Source organism: Cetorhinus maximus, chromosome 15 (assembly GCF_964194155.1).
Source record: "Cetorhinus maximus chromosome 15, sCetMax3.hap1.1, whole genome shotgun sequence".
NCBI lineage: Eukaryota > Metazoa > Chordata > Chondrichthyes > Lamniformes > Cetorhinidae > Cetorhinus > Cetorhinus maximus.
Window position 1 is genome coordinate 104,008,941 of NC_135893.1, and position 14,260 is coordinate 104,023,200.

Sequence of the window (14,260 nt, forward strand, 5' to 3'; positions counted from 1 at the left end):
ACGGATATTTGTTATCACTCCTCATCTTGATTCTACACCAGCAATAAAATGATATGTCTCCACCTTCCTTCCAGGAAACACTCTGGTGGTGGCATTAGTAGCTTCTCCTTACATTACAGGCTGGAGACCCAAATCCCTGTGTGACCTCATTTATGGCCTTATGTTTACCTCCTGGACTTGCAGCAGATCTGCCTCCAGACTCTTGGCTTTCTTCTCATTCTCTTTAGCCTGAGCCAGAACCTCTTCTCTGGCGCTCCGAGCATCCTCGAGTTCGCGCTGGTAATCCTTCATCTGAGCCTGTTGTTGAACAAAGCAGAAAGTTTTGTCTGCTGAGATTTAATCCTAACCAATTTACCTCTTCCACACACAAAAAAACCGATTGTTCATCCGATCACACTAATCAATGAGCTGTCTTAAAATAGATGAACGTAGACAATTTTTCCATAGGATATGGAAAATATATTATCTTCTTTTAGTGTTTAATCTGGGGCTTCTGAACTTTGTGTTACTACATAAAATGATTAACAATTTCACTGCTTCATCTTTAATTATGCCAATCAGTTTTGAAATGATTCTGGTTGATCAGACTTCACCCACCTGAAGTTTTTTGAGTTGTTTTATGGCATCCTCACGGCCCTTGATGGCAACTTCAACCTGGCCTTCCAGGTCACTTACATCAATCTCCAACTTCTTCTTGGCGGCAGCTGCCACTGTGCGCTGTTTACGTTCGTCTTCCAGTTCACTTTCCAGCTCATGGACCTTAGTGGAAACAAAGTTTGATGTGGTGACTTTAATGTTTGTCACTGACGTCATGGATTTGTTATGTTATCCCTATAATCCTAGTCATTTTATTAGCCACTTGCACTGTATTAGCCAGTTGCACAGTAAAGCCACTGGAATAACTATGAGGTAAGAGCTATAACGTTACTGATCTGAAGTGGGAAGGGGTAACAGTTGGTCTGTTTGAAAGAACACGCCAATCTCCATTTAGTCCCACTTTATTGTAGCTAAATTCAATCAGTCCATGTTTAAAAAAAGCAACATGAAGTATTCAGATGCATTCTAAATAAATGCTAAATAGCTATACAGCCCCCCGAGCGGCCTCGATCTCTTCTCTTCTCCTCCGCTGATCTCCCCACCCCATGATATGATCATTAATTATAGTTCTCCCTCCTTCATTCCCTTTCTCTCCGTTTCACATTTTTCTCACTTCTTTTCTCCTAACTTACCACCAGGTCAAAATAACTCGCTATCCAAATCTCAAATTTCGGTGCTGCATCGTGGGTTTTATTTTAGTTTGATTTTATTTTAAAATAGCTGCCAGGAGTCTCAGTTGTTTTTAGTACAATAATGGTTCACGTTGCTCATGTTGATTATCTCAGTGATTGTTTAAAATAATGAAATACTCTGATACTGTTTCGAAGCTGATGGGAAGCGTCTGCATAAACCCTGTTGACCAGGAAGGCACCTGCCAGTAACTGAGTGAACAGCTGATTTTCTGTTAAAGAGAGCAATGCCTGTACCCATGGACCTTATTACCTTGAGGCCAAAGTAGACAATTTATCAGGACAGAAACCTGAGTGTCGAATGTACTGTGCTCACTTTGCTCAGTCATTGTACCTGCTTCACAAGTTGCCTCCTCTTTTCTTCATTTTGCTCTTCACGGGCCTGCAGTTCACGCTCAAACTGCGCCTTCAGGGCTTGCAAATTCACTTCCAATCTTAACTTGGCGTCCTCCGTCGCCTGGAGCTCGTCTTCGAGCTCCTCCAACTGGGTCTTCATCTCCTCCACTTGCTGATCCAAAGCCCGTTTGGACTTCTCCAGGTCGTGCACCTTTCGGTTCAAAGACAGGAGGCGCGGTTACGAATTATTCGAATGGACAGTGTCCAGGGAAAGAGGGAAAAAAACTGTGAATGAGCCTTTTGTCCTTCGTTAAGACAGGTAAAGTTTTCTAAAAATAGCAGCACTGTGCGTTCGGTTTATTAAATGTTGAAAATCACAACCTTGCACACATCTTGGGTCTCTAAACCATTTTTAAAACAATGTAATCCGAGTGGAGAAAGAGCGTGTGTGGGCCTTTTAAGATTTATTTTGGGTGGAAGTTCCAAGCCTTTATTTTGCCACCTCCCTCTATCAGGGGCCAGATCACTGCCTCCTGTTGCCATGGAGCAATGCTCGGGCCACGACCTGCTTCACGACTGGTCAAGATCGGAGTGGGACTGCGGCTGCCAATTTGTCCCTCTCCAGTGAAGCAGCCCTTTTCCATGTCTGGCCTTCTCTGACAATGGGTAAATGTTATTGGGACAGGCAGAAGCAACATCTTGTCAAAACAGAGATTTAAGCTTTTAGCTGCTGGCTCAAAACTCTCTCCACACATCAAAGATCCATTTAGTTATTACCTCCAAATCTAACAAAAGCCTTGGTTTAGTTGTGCATTAAACCTCCGCCTACATTAAGTCAATATTACAATCACCTAAAAAAAAAAGCTAAATGGTTAGTTCAACATGGTCTCGATTTCAATGGCCTCCCTCTTTCCCATTGTCTTCAGCCCATGTTGGATTCCGCGTTGCGCTTTGGCGTATCTACTTACATTCTTTCCAACATCATCCTTAGAGCTCACAATATCTTCCATCTCCGCTCGCAGTTGCTTGTTGACCCGCTCCAGGTCCTCTTTACATTGCAAAGCCTCATCTAAAGCCCGAGTCAACGCCAGGGCCTTTGTTTCCTTTTCACGAGCGTCAGCCTCTGCCCTGTCCCTCTCATCTGCATATTTAGCAGAGATGTTCTTCTCTTCTGCCAACATCTGAAAGAATGAAGATAACACGTCTTAACTGGGAATTGTTATCAAGTTGGATCATATCAATCTTAAGGGTTTAACTAAACGGCTTTGATTTTGCAGTATTTTATGTGAAGAATCGTGAATTTTAAATCAAAACTTAACTCTGAAAGACATATCAAAGGTGAATTATAGGTATTCTGCAATTATTAGGATAACAGAAAAATGTGCTTTGCCTAAATTTTGACCCAGCCTCACTGCGTCTATCACAGATTCACAGAATGGTTCCAGCACAGATGAAGGCCATTTTGCCCATCGTGTCTGTGCTGGCCCTTTGAAGGAGCAACTCACTTAGTGCCTTTCCCCTGCCTTCTCTCCATAGCCTTGCACATTCTTCCTTTTCAGATAATAATCCAATTCCCTTTTTGAATGCCTCCACTGACCCTAACCTCCGCCACACTCTCAGGCTGTGCATTCCAGATCCTAATCACTTGCTGTGTGGAGGTTTCTCCTCATGTCGATATTTTAATTCAATATTTTCTTGAATTGAATCTTATTTTTATTGAACTGAATTTTATTTTTCTTGAATTGAATTTTATTTTTATTGAACTGAATTATATTTTTCTTGAATTGAATTTTATTTTTATTGAATTTTATTGCTGTTTTATTCAATAAGGCTGTCATATTGGAAATGTTTATGAATTTGTAAAACCTCTTTTGAAAAAAAAAACCCTCCATATCTTGAAAGGTCAAATACAAATGGTTTGTTCTGCAGAAATATTTTACCTGATCAAATTTCTTTTGTTTCTTCTCTAAATTGGAAACAAGTTGTCGCTGATTATCTAGGTCCACTAGGAGGTCATCGAGCTCCTGTTGCAGCCTGTTCTTTGTCTTCTCCAACTTGTCATAAGCTGCTGCCTTTTCCTCAAAGTTCTGGGTAATTGCTTCAAGTTCCCTCTGAAGTTTCTTCTTTCCTTCTTCAAGACCCTCCAGTGCAGAAGCATCATCATGTAACTTCTTCTTGGCATCGGTCAGCTATGAAGAAATCAATGCTTTAGTGATAAAGTACAGGTTTGCATTTATGAAGCACTTTTACTTGGTACTTGGTGAGTTCTGAAGAGCTTCAGGACCAATGCATTGTTTCTGAAGTGCAGCCCACTCTGTTACTGCGTAAACAAGTGTGGTAGCCAACTTATGCACAGTAAGATCGCACAAACAGTAGCTGGACAGTTAACCTTTAGCGGGTGTTGTGTGTGGAGGGAATGTTAACATCTGTGCAGTTTGAGAATCTGGAGAGTTCTGCGTGTATGTTCAAATTAATCTCAAACATCAATATCTGCCATTTGCAAGTGTCATTGCATTATTGTGCCAATAAAATTTATATAATTTTGATCAAAGCAAATTAATGTGTCCGATGGTGGCAGATAAATAATTATTTGAGATTAGAAACCTATAAAGGAACTAGGAAATGTTTTGCGATCGTGTGATTTAAACTTCAGTCAATGTATAGAATTCTCTGGGTTAAAAGGTGAGCTAGGCAGGTCCAAATGGAGTTGAATTAGTTCTGTTCACCTGCATTGTCAAAGTGGCTATCTGACGTTCCAGGTTCCTCTTAGCTTCTCCCTCCTCATCCAGCTGCTCTTGGAGGTTGTTCCTATCATCCTCTAACTGACGCAGACGGGTGGACAAGTTCAGTTTCTGACGAGTCTCTTCCTGGAGTAGTTCCTGTAGAAAAACAGAACCAATTATATATATGAAATCATAAATATAAACTAACCGGTCAATAAAGTAAACTCTATTTTTTTTCACATTACTGAACGTATTGAAGTAAATGTACAAAAACTTTCGGAGCTCCAAGAATTTTCTTTTGAGTTTATAAACTTAAAATATTATAATCAAGGAGGTTTGAATTTTTTTAATGATTAAATTAGGTAGACTGAAAGAAGAAAAGTTTTTATAATCGCTTTCTCAGTAATTTGTCTTTGTGTTACAATTTTAAAAGGGGTGATGAAAATATATAACTGATCTACATTTCTCTACACTATAATCTATATATTTTTTTGTAATCTTGTTATGAGTTGTATATTGTCAAGAACCACACTCACCTGTGTGTCCTGAAGCTGTGAACCAAGACTCGACACATCCTTTGCAAGTTTAATTGACTTGCCCTCAGCTTCGTTAAGTATGGTGGTAACATTGTCAAGCTCATTCTATTGGGGGAAAAAAACAGTCAAAGTATGGAATTAGCCGCATCATTTATTTTCTACTCTTGTTCCAATTTTTGCCCCTCTTTTTCATGAAGGAGTTATCACATGGTTGTATTGGAACTGGTGGCCTGCAGATGCCTCACTCAGGCGTCCATTCGGCATGTGTGAAACTGGACAGGTGGCGTTGACAAAGCATTCAGAGTGGGAAGGGCATAAAGGCCAAAGCTACTCCTGTGCTCATGACAATGGATGGAGACCAAGAGCAGGAAGGTGCCGGGTTGTTTCCCTTTCCTGGCTTAGGGGCGCCAAAGCCAATTGCAAACCTCTGACTGCCACCCCTAGCTGCAGTCAACCAAGTTATAACAACTGAGGATTGAGTGAACCTTGGCCAGGATGTTATGGTGGGGGGGCGAACAACTCACTCCCCTGGAAGTAAAGTCGGCGGGCAGCCAACTTGCTCTGTGCCATCCCACCCCTCCCCGCAGGTCAGTGCGAGCTAAATGGGGGCAGCGTGGGACTTCTGCCCTTCGCTGGGGAGGAAACCCCGCCCTCGGGGGGGCTGCCTGCCAATCCGATTGGTCGGCAGCTCCACCCGTCGCAGCAGCAGCACCAGCAGTCCATTAGTGGCCACTGCCGGTACTGCAGCCAGGAAGGAGCAGGCGGCCCGACGGGATCCCGGAGACAAGGTTAGTCCAGGGTAAAAGCAAAATACCGCGGATGCTGGAAACCTGAAATAAAAACAGGAAATGCCGGAAAATCTCCGCAGGTCTGACAGCCTCTGTGTGGAGAGAGAGGAACTTGTTTCTCTCCGCAGATGTTGTCAGACCTGCTGAAATTTTATTTTAGGTAAGTCCTGAGTCTTGCTTGGGGGAGTGGGGTTGGTGGGTTTAAGGCAGCAGGTGGGTAGGACGAAGGGGGAGGTTTCTATCTTGGCGGGGAGGTGGGGGGGTGTGGTGCGTGCCCCTGAATCACAAGAGCCAGCTCCAGAAGAAAGTTCTGCCCCCTTCCTTCCTGCCCTTTGGAAAATGTTCTAAAAAAAATCGACCTCCCACTGCCACCTGACTGCCCGAGCCAATCATTTCATGGCAATGGGCAGTGGAATTTCGGGGTCAATTGGCTTATTAACGAGCCTAATTGACCCTTGATTATTTAAATATGGCGGGCGGGCTGCCGATTTCTGCACCCAACAACACCCCCCCTCCCCCCCCTGTATTATGGAGGTGACCTTGGGGGTGGGCGGGAAGATGGGGGGGTGGTTTGGGGGGGGCATCTGCTCTATTTTACGTGCTCCCCCACCGGAAATACGTCCCCGCAGGGGTAAGTAAAATGCAACCCCTTGTCTCTGTGCTTGGTCCCATATGGAGCAGACTATTGATGAAAAAAAACACGTCTTTCATTGTTCTACGTACGCTCTGTGAGATAGAAGAATTCTCCCAGGCAACAGTTAACATTTTTGACTTCACCAACAGAATACTAGGTCAGGCGATTTGATAGGGGCCGAAAACCGTGGAGTAAAGGATGTTAAAAAAGTCCATCTACGATAGCGAATAGTTTAATAAGTGCACATGAACTTCCAATTCCTGCAAGAAAGTTCGCACTGACCTGCAACTTGTGCACTTTGTCATTGAGTTCAGCCCGAGCACGTTCTCCATCAGCCACCTTAACCTGGAACTCCTGGACTTGGTTCTCCAGTTTTTTCTTCTTGTGCTCTATCTCTGCTTTAGCTGTAGACAGTGACCGGACCTCATTCGAGAGGTCATTGTTGTCCTTTTCAAGAGCCTGTTTGTTTTTCTCGAGGTTGGCCCTGGCCTGCAGAACGTAGAGAACATTCGGTTGAAGGAAGTTTAAACAGTTTCTTCAAAAAGCATTGTAAGACAGTTCTTGTCTCAGTTTCTCTTTTGGTGGTGGTTAATAGATATTATTAATTAATTACCTTGTACTAATACTCGAAATATCAGTGACAATTTAATCATGTGTAGTTTCTTTTGGGGCTCAGGCTGTGCCAAGAGCTTGTTTCTGTCAAGCAAACTTTTAAGATGCTAACTGTTAGAAAACCTTTTCCAAAGTTATATATTTTTTTACTCGCTCATGGGATGAGGGCATTGTTAGCAAGGCCATCATTTGTTGCCCATCCCTGATTACCCTTGACAGCAGTTAAGAGTCAACCACATTGCTGTGGGTCTGGAGTCATATGTAGACCAGACTGGGTAAGGATGGCAGATTTCCTCCTTTAAAGGACATTAGTGAACCAGATGGGTTTTTATGACAATCAAGGATAAGTTACATCGTCTCCATTACTGAGACCAACTTTAAATTCAAGATTTAAAAAAGTTAACTTTATCAATTGATTTGAGTTTAAATTCCATCAACTGATGTGGGATTTGAACCCTTGGCTCCAGAGCATTAGTCTGGGTCACTAGTTCAGTGACATTGCCACTATGCCACTGTCTCCCCATATACTGTGCTGTGTGGGTCTGGTTTATTGCCATTCATTTCTCAAGTACCCGTTTTGCTTGTTCCAGTTGTTCTGTTACTTCTTCAATCGCTTGACCATGTTTCTGTCGCATTTCATGAATTTGAGCCTCGTGTGATCTTGACTCTTCCTCCAGAACACGTTTCATCTCTGAAACCTCATGTTCTCTCTTGGCTCTGCCCGTAAAAAATAAGAAGTAATCTACAGTCTGATTTTTCCCAACCAAGTTACATTGGCATTTCTCATAAGATTGTATCCATTTTGCGTTGTAAACAAACCTGCTATATGTATTGCCTTAAATGATACAACAGCATATTTTATTACAGGCGTTTTCTCCCATAAAATTTACAAAATCTTTGCATCTAAGCTTGTAAATATTATTTACAGGTTTAAAGGGCTAAAGGCTATTGTGTGGAATGCTCTCCCGCGAACTGAACTCAACTCATTATTCTATTAGTTTGATAAGAGTTTAAACATATTTATTGGTTCCACTGCACTTATTAAAACCTTGCAGTACCTCAACTCTTGCTGTGTCGCTGTGCTGTCCAAAGTATCCTCCAGCTCGGACTTCAGGGCTTCCAGCTCTTCACCTAGATCTCTCTTCTGTTTCTCAGCCTTGTTCCGAGCTGACTTCTCCGAGTCTAAATCTTCTTGAAGATCTGATATAAAGGCTTCCAACTCGCGAATTTTCTTTAGAGCATTATTTTTTAGTGCAATTTCTTCATCAAGCCTGCATGAATACAATTCAATTAACAGAAGTCCTCTATGGAAGTTCTCTATACAGCAAAGAGCAGAACTAACACTTGTATTGATCCTGAATAACAGAGTAAAGTCCCACACCCTTGACAGTGAGGTCAATATTCACTCCATAATTTAAATAATCAACTGTAGTCTATCAACAAAGAAAATGCTGTGGGCTATGCTAAATTTGGACTTCAAAAAACCCATTTGATAAAGTGCCACTTAAATTACTTGTTGGCAAGGTTAAGTCCCATGGTAGTGAGGATAAAATGGGCCATGGTTGAATGATAGAGAGTGGGTGGTATGAGTAAATTAATTATTGCAGATTGATAATGATTTAGCCAGCAGTGTTCTCCAATTGAGATTTATGGTGGAGAAAGGCAAATAGGATTCTAAATTTTACACACATGAACAAGGAGGGTGACATGAATCAGTTCAAGGCATTTGGCCACTGATGAATTATTATGGGATGTTTTGGGTACTAGGGGCGTGGGAAAGTTGCAATGTAGATTCACTATGGCAGGGATGAGAGGGTTTACTTATGATGAAGGAAAACCGAAACTGTATTCTCTTGAGCAAAGAAGGCTTAGAGAAGATGTAATCTTCGAGGTTATGAAAGAGATGGAGAACATAAATAATAGATTATTTTCATTTATTAGTAACACATGTCATAAACTTAGGACACTAGAATAAATTTTTCATGCAACGCATTATCACAATGCCAAGTAGTTCTAGCGTCAAGTTAGACATGACTTTTCAGAAGGAATTGGATAAACAAGGGACAGAGAAATGAGATTAGTGTAGGTAGTTCCAATGTGGAACCAGTGCAGGCACAGGTATCAGGGCTGTGTGCCAAATGACCTCAATCTATACTGACATTTCTAATTTTACTAGCCTTTTCCATATTGTATTCTTTTAAGAATCATCCTGCAGTGTAGCTCAATATTGCTCAAAACAGATTACAAGGTCCTTCAACCACACAATAGAAATGAGCTTTCTGAAACCAGCAAACTATTACTGCAGTATGATTGACGATTTGAACTATTAATACATTTAACTCTGAGTTGGACATTGCCTTGTGTAGAATTATGGCTTTATTTAGTGTGTAATGTACCTTCAAGAATAATACTTGGTAGGCAAGATCACATGATCTGTAGTAACCAATAGGAGAGTATGCAGGCTACCTCAACAGACAGTGTAGAGATAGAGTTAGAGCTGAAAGCATACATATCATTGCTGCTGAGTATATTGTAAATAAACTTAACATTTCCACCCAAGAAGTGTTTCAAGATCAACTCTATCATTAATAGCACAACTTGGCCACCCTACAACAAACTGGCGATGAGGATGGGATAGGATTGAACAGAAGAAATCAAGTTAGGAAGATATCGGCAATGTACCTTGCCCAGTGATTGTAAGTAGCAAGCTCCATTAGAATTGAACAAGTTATCCTCTCTCAAAATGCCACAATTTGGGAGAATTGATCCTTTTGAACCTGCCACAGACAATTGGTCCCAATACATAGAACGCCTCACATTCTTTTTTCAAGCAAACAAGATTACGGGGAAAGTGAAGAGGCAAGTGATCTTCTTGAGTACTTGTGGGAGCAAAACCTACAGTCTGATTCGAAGTTTGATGGCACCCAGTACCCCAGATTCGAAGAATTTTGACGAATTGGTGGACCTTGTGAAGGGTCATTTTTCAACCCAAGCCCTCAGTCACGATGCAGAGGTTCAGGTTTAATTCGCAAAACAGAGCCCTGGGTGAGACAATTACATGCTATGTGGCAAATTTGAAGCACCTAATGGAACATTGTGAGTTTGGTCTGACTCTAAAAGACATGCTCAGAGATTGTTTAGTGTGTGGTGTGAAAGAGGACTCTATTCAGAAAAGATTATTGTCAGAAGTGAATCTAGATTTCAAGAAATAGCGCTGGACATGGAAAGCGCAGTAAGAGATTCCAAAGCAATACAGGGCGCGCAAAATGGTGCCGTCCTCCACATCGGGCAGGAAACCTCAGTCCGAAAGAGGCACAAAAAGGTGAGACTCTGTCGAGAAGCAGGAAACAGCCCCTGCTAGCCGGAGAATAAAGAAAAATAACAGCAGCAAAATCGGAGAATAATTTTAATAGAGGTGGAAACAAGCAGTCTTTTAGCGATTGACAGTTTAAAAAAATCGAATGCTACTATTGTCGCAGAAATGAACATATAATGAGGCAGTGCAAGGAAAGATTCAAGCAGGTTTGTAAATAAAAGAAGAAGCCCAATGAAATCCACAATGTAGAAGAGTCTGAAACAACAAATCTGAAAGTTGGAAAGTCAGAACCAATATTTGTCACAGTGAAAGCAAATGGCAAACCTGTTAGAATGGAAGTGGACACAGGAGCTTCCACTATAGTAATTGGGGAACATACCTCCAGATATTTGAATAATGGTGAACATCAATTAAGTTTAGAAGAAACAGCCAACAAGCTAAAAACATATATGGGTTAAGACATTTAAGTAAAAGGCATAATCAGACTAATTGTCCATTATGGAAGCCAATCGGCAAAGTTAGTATTGAGAGGCAGAAGACCAAACCTTCTAGGGAGAAATTGGCTAAGGGAAATCAGCGTTGATTGGCCACTGAGATTCCAAAAGGAAGCTGGAAGTGTTCCTGTTTTAGAAAAGGAATGTGTAAGGACTCAACAACCTGGAGTAATGCAGGCTGCCTTAAGCCAAAACCTGGAAGAACAGCAGAAGAAACTCAAAGAGACTCTTCTTGATGACAGAGTTTGAGACGAGGTGAGCGACCTTCGAAGGGAAAAAGAAAACCTGCTGAAAGACCTTCACACACGGCAAGATTCCCTCCGGTCAAAGTTTGTACCTCTGGAAAAGTTCAAAGAGAAACAGAAAGAATTCAGCACCTCTCTGAACAAACTGAAGAATGAGTTGGCAGAGAAGACACAACAATGTTCAACTTTCCAGGAGGCAGCAAACAAATACAAAAAAGAGACGGAAGAGCTGAAGAATCAGCTAAATGAAGCCAAAGAGTCTTTGGAAGCAAAAGTCGCAGAATTTTCCAAGAAGCAGACAGATAATGAAATTTTGGGAGAATCAGCTACTGAGCTCAGACAAGTTGAGCTTACATCTGAGAGAAGTCTGGTCAACAGTGAAGTCAAAAAGACGGCCGAGATTAAAGTCTGCGCTAGAAAAAAGAAAAGTGACTGTTCCAAGCGAGGGAGGTAATCTATTTGGGTCACCGGGTAGATTCACAGGGCCTCCACTCGGTTGAGGAGAAAGTGAGAGCCATAAGAGAGGCACCTGTGTCAAAGAATGTCTCAGAGCTCAAATCATTCCGAGGAATGATCAACTACTATCAGTGTTTCTTACTCAATTTGTCTACAGACGAAAGAATTGGTGCTGACATGTGATTCATCTCCCTATGGAGTGGGAGCAGTGCTCTCTTATCGGATGAACAGCGGCACAGAACGGCCAACAGGTTACATATCAAGAACGCTCACCACAGCAGAAAAGGGATACTCACAGACAGGAAAAAAAGGCCTGTCCATCATCTTTGGTGTCAAGAAATTTCACCAGTACGTACATGGCTGTCATTTTACAATCATTTCAGACCACAAACCATTGCTAGGATTGTTCAGCGAGGACAAAACTATATCACCCATAGCCTCAGCAAGGATACAACGATGGGCTTTAATTCTGGCAGCATACGAATAAACTTTCGTACATAGGCCTGGCAATGAAGTTGCAAACACCGATGCCCTTAGTCATTCGCCTTTACAAGAAAATGATGAACACGTCCCAGTTCCAGAGGAACTTGTTTTACTGTTAAATTTCTTCGATTCCTCGCCAGAATGTGCTCAACAGATCAGATAGGACCCAGTCCTATCTCAAGTACGAGAACAAGTGCTACATCGTTGGTCTCAGGAGCCGGTATCGGATGAAATGAAGCTGTACTTCAGCAGAAGACATGAAATAAGCAACCAGGGTGGCATCTTATTGTGGGGAGAATGAATGATAGTTCCTCCAAAGGGAAGGGAGCCATTTTGAATTGAACTGCACAGTGCCCATCCAGGAATTTCCCAAATGACGACAATAACATGCAGCTATCTGTGGTGGCCTGGGATGGATGGAAAAATAGAGAGTTTAGTAAAGCATTGTGTGCAATGTCAGCAACTGTAAAAGTTGCCAGTGACAGCTCCGCTACACCCATAGGAGTGGCCAGGTAGACCCTGGGTGAGGTTACACATTGACTATGTTGGACATTTCCTGGGAACAATGTTTCTGCTCATTGTTGATGCCCATTCAAAATGGTTGGACGTATATGAGGTGAAGTCACCAACATCGGCTGCTACAATTGAGAGACTATGTCAGAGTTTTGCCATTCACGGACTACCAAAGTAGTCATTTCCGATAACAGGACGGCATTTACGAGTGCTGATTTTAAATGGTTTATCAGCCTCAACAGTATCACTCGTGAAAACTGCACCGTACCCACCCTCCCTCAAACGGACTGGCCAAAAGGACAATTCAAACATTCAAGGCAGACATGAAAAAGCTAACTGGCAATCCCTTGGCAACCAAGCTAGCACACTTTCTTTTTCATTACAGGACCACCCCTCACACAACAACAGGTGTCACACCTGCAGAGTTATTGTTGAAATGCCGTCTGAGGACGAGATTGAGTTTATTAATGCTGAATTTAGAGGTGAAGGTGGAAAGGAGTCAAGGAAGCCAGAAAACTAGACACGACTGGCACAGTCATGAGAGGAAATTTACTGTGGGAGAGCCGGTATACATGAAAAACTTTGGGGAAGGACTAAAGTGATTATCGGGTGAAATAAGTGTGGTGACTGGACCTCTGTGTGGATGTGGAAGGCTGGATCATTCATAAACATGTGGACCATTTAAGGAAGAGAGAGACAAATCACCAAGATTTGATTCCACCAGTGACCATGACCGGGTCTGTGTTTCCTGTTGAGGATACTCAACCCAGGACAGACATGTCTGATGTTCCTGTAAGAGCTGGGGATGCAGAACTGCAAGTGCCCACCGAGGATACAGTAAATTTTGAGTCAAAATGACTCACAATAAATAGAATAAAAGGTACATGTTTTATGTCGTCAAGTCATTGGTGAACACTGTTCCCTGGTCAGAATACACTTTCAGCTGTGCAATAAAAGCAGCTGGCTTCACAATAATGAATGTAATGGCAAGAGACTGGGCTATTGTTTGACTACATTGCTTTATGCAAAAGAGCTAAAGTCCTTATGAAAGAATTAGACCAGCACCAATGGTTGGATTGAGTATCCTTTAGCTACCTGCTCATAGCCGCCTGTAACTCTTCCTCTTTCTTGGCAAGCTGCATCTTAAGCTCAGCAATCTGCTGCTGGAGCTCTGCAAGCTGGTCATGGAGGTCCGCACCCTCTCCTTCTAATTTCCTCTTCAACTTCTCCAGCTCCTGTCTCGTCTTCTCTTCCTTCTTAAGCCGCACTGCAAGACACAGGGATCTTATTATAATCTCATGAGGACTAACAGCTTTTGTTCAAAAACATGCCGTGGGCCATGGTTTAATATTAAGTTGCAATGCAAGCATTAGACATTCTAGTGATTTTCAATCCAGAAGGACACCAACCCGTTGGAGAGGGTTATAAAACTTCCGAATGTTGTGTGTTATTAAGCAAGAGCTCATTTTAGTTTTGCAGTGAGCCACCTGGCAACGAGACTGAATGAATATTGTAATAAACTGGAAAACATAAATCTTTCGCTCCCTAAGAATGTGAACAAATTGTGATTTGTAAATCCATAATGAGCTAACCTCAATAGAATCACATTAAATTAACTACTTGGCAGCACTGGACGTAGCCAGGTTGTTAAGTGCATCAGTAAAGCCCATTTGTGAATGGGGTCAGTGCGCTCTGATCAAGCTGTGTCAAGACCGCTCATTTTCCTGATGAAAGGGGTGGTCCTGCATTTTGATTGAGGCCCAGTTTAAAACCTTGCACCTGTTGAATTGGCAACTTCAGTTGAACAGTTCAACTTTATGGGGCTGAAAGCTTGGAAG

General features: G+C 42.1%; 1 protein-coding gene across 2 annotated transcripts in view; it reads right to left on the reverse strand.

The window, feature by feature from the left end:
* myh11b (myosin, heavy chain 11b, smooth muscle) overlaps positions 1 to 14,260 on the reverse strand; it is a 165,951-nt gene that overhangs the window by 16,309 nt on the left and 135,382 nt on the right. For both annotated transcript variants that reach the window (XM_078559146.1, XM_078559145.1), the window contains 11 exons: positions 13,518 to 13,689; positions 7,974 to 8,186; positions 7,488 to 7,632; positions 6,586 to 6,792; positions 4,882 to 4,986; positions 4,349 to 4,501; positions 3,563 to 3,811; positions 2,591 to 2,803; positions 1,621 to 1,833; positions 598 to 759; positions 169 to 297 (listed from right to left, as the gene is read on the reverse strand). In XM_078559146.1, coding sequence (XP_078415272.1) covers positions 169 to 297; positions 598 to 759; positions 1,621 to 1,833; positions 2,591 to 2,803; positions 3,563 to 3,811; positions 4,349 to 4,501; positions 4,882 to 4,986; positions 6,586 to 6,792; positions 7,488 to 7,632; positions 7,974 to 8,186; positions 13,518 to 13,689 — 1,961 coding nt within the window. The remainder of the gene's footprint in view (positions 1 to 168; positions 298 to 597; positions 760 to 1,620; positions 1,834 to 2,590; positions 2,804 to 3,562; positions 3,812 to 4,348; positions 4,502 to 4,881; positions 4,987 to 6,585; positions 6,793 to 7,487; positions 7,633 to 7,973; positions 8,187 to 13,517; positions 13,690 to 14,260) is intronic.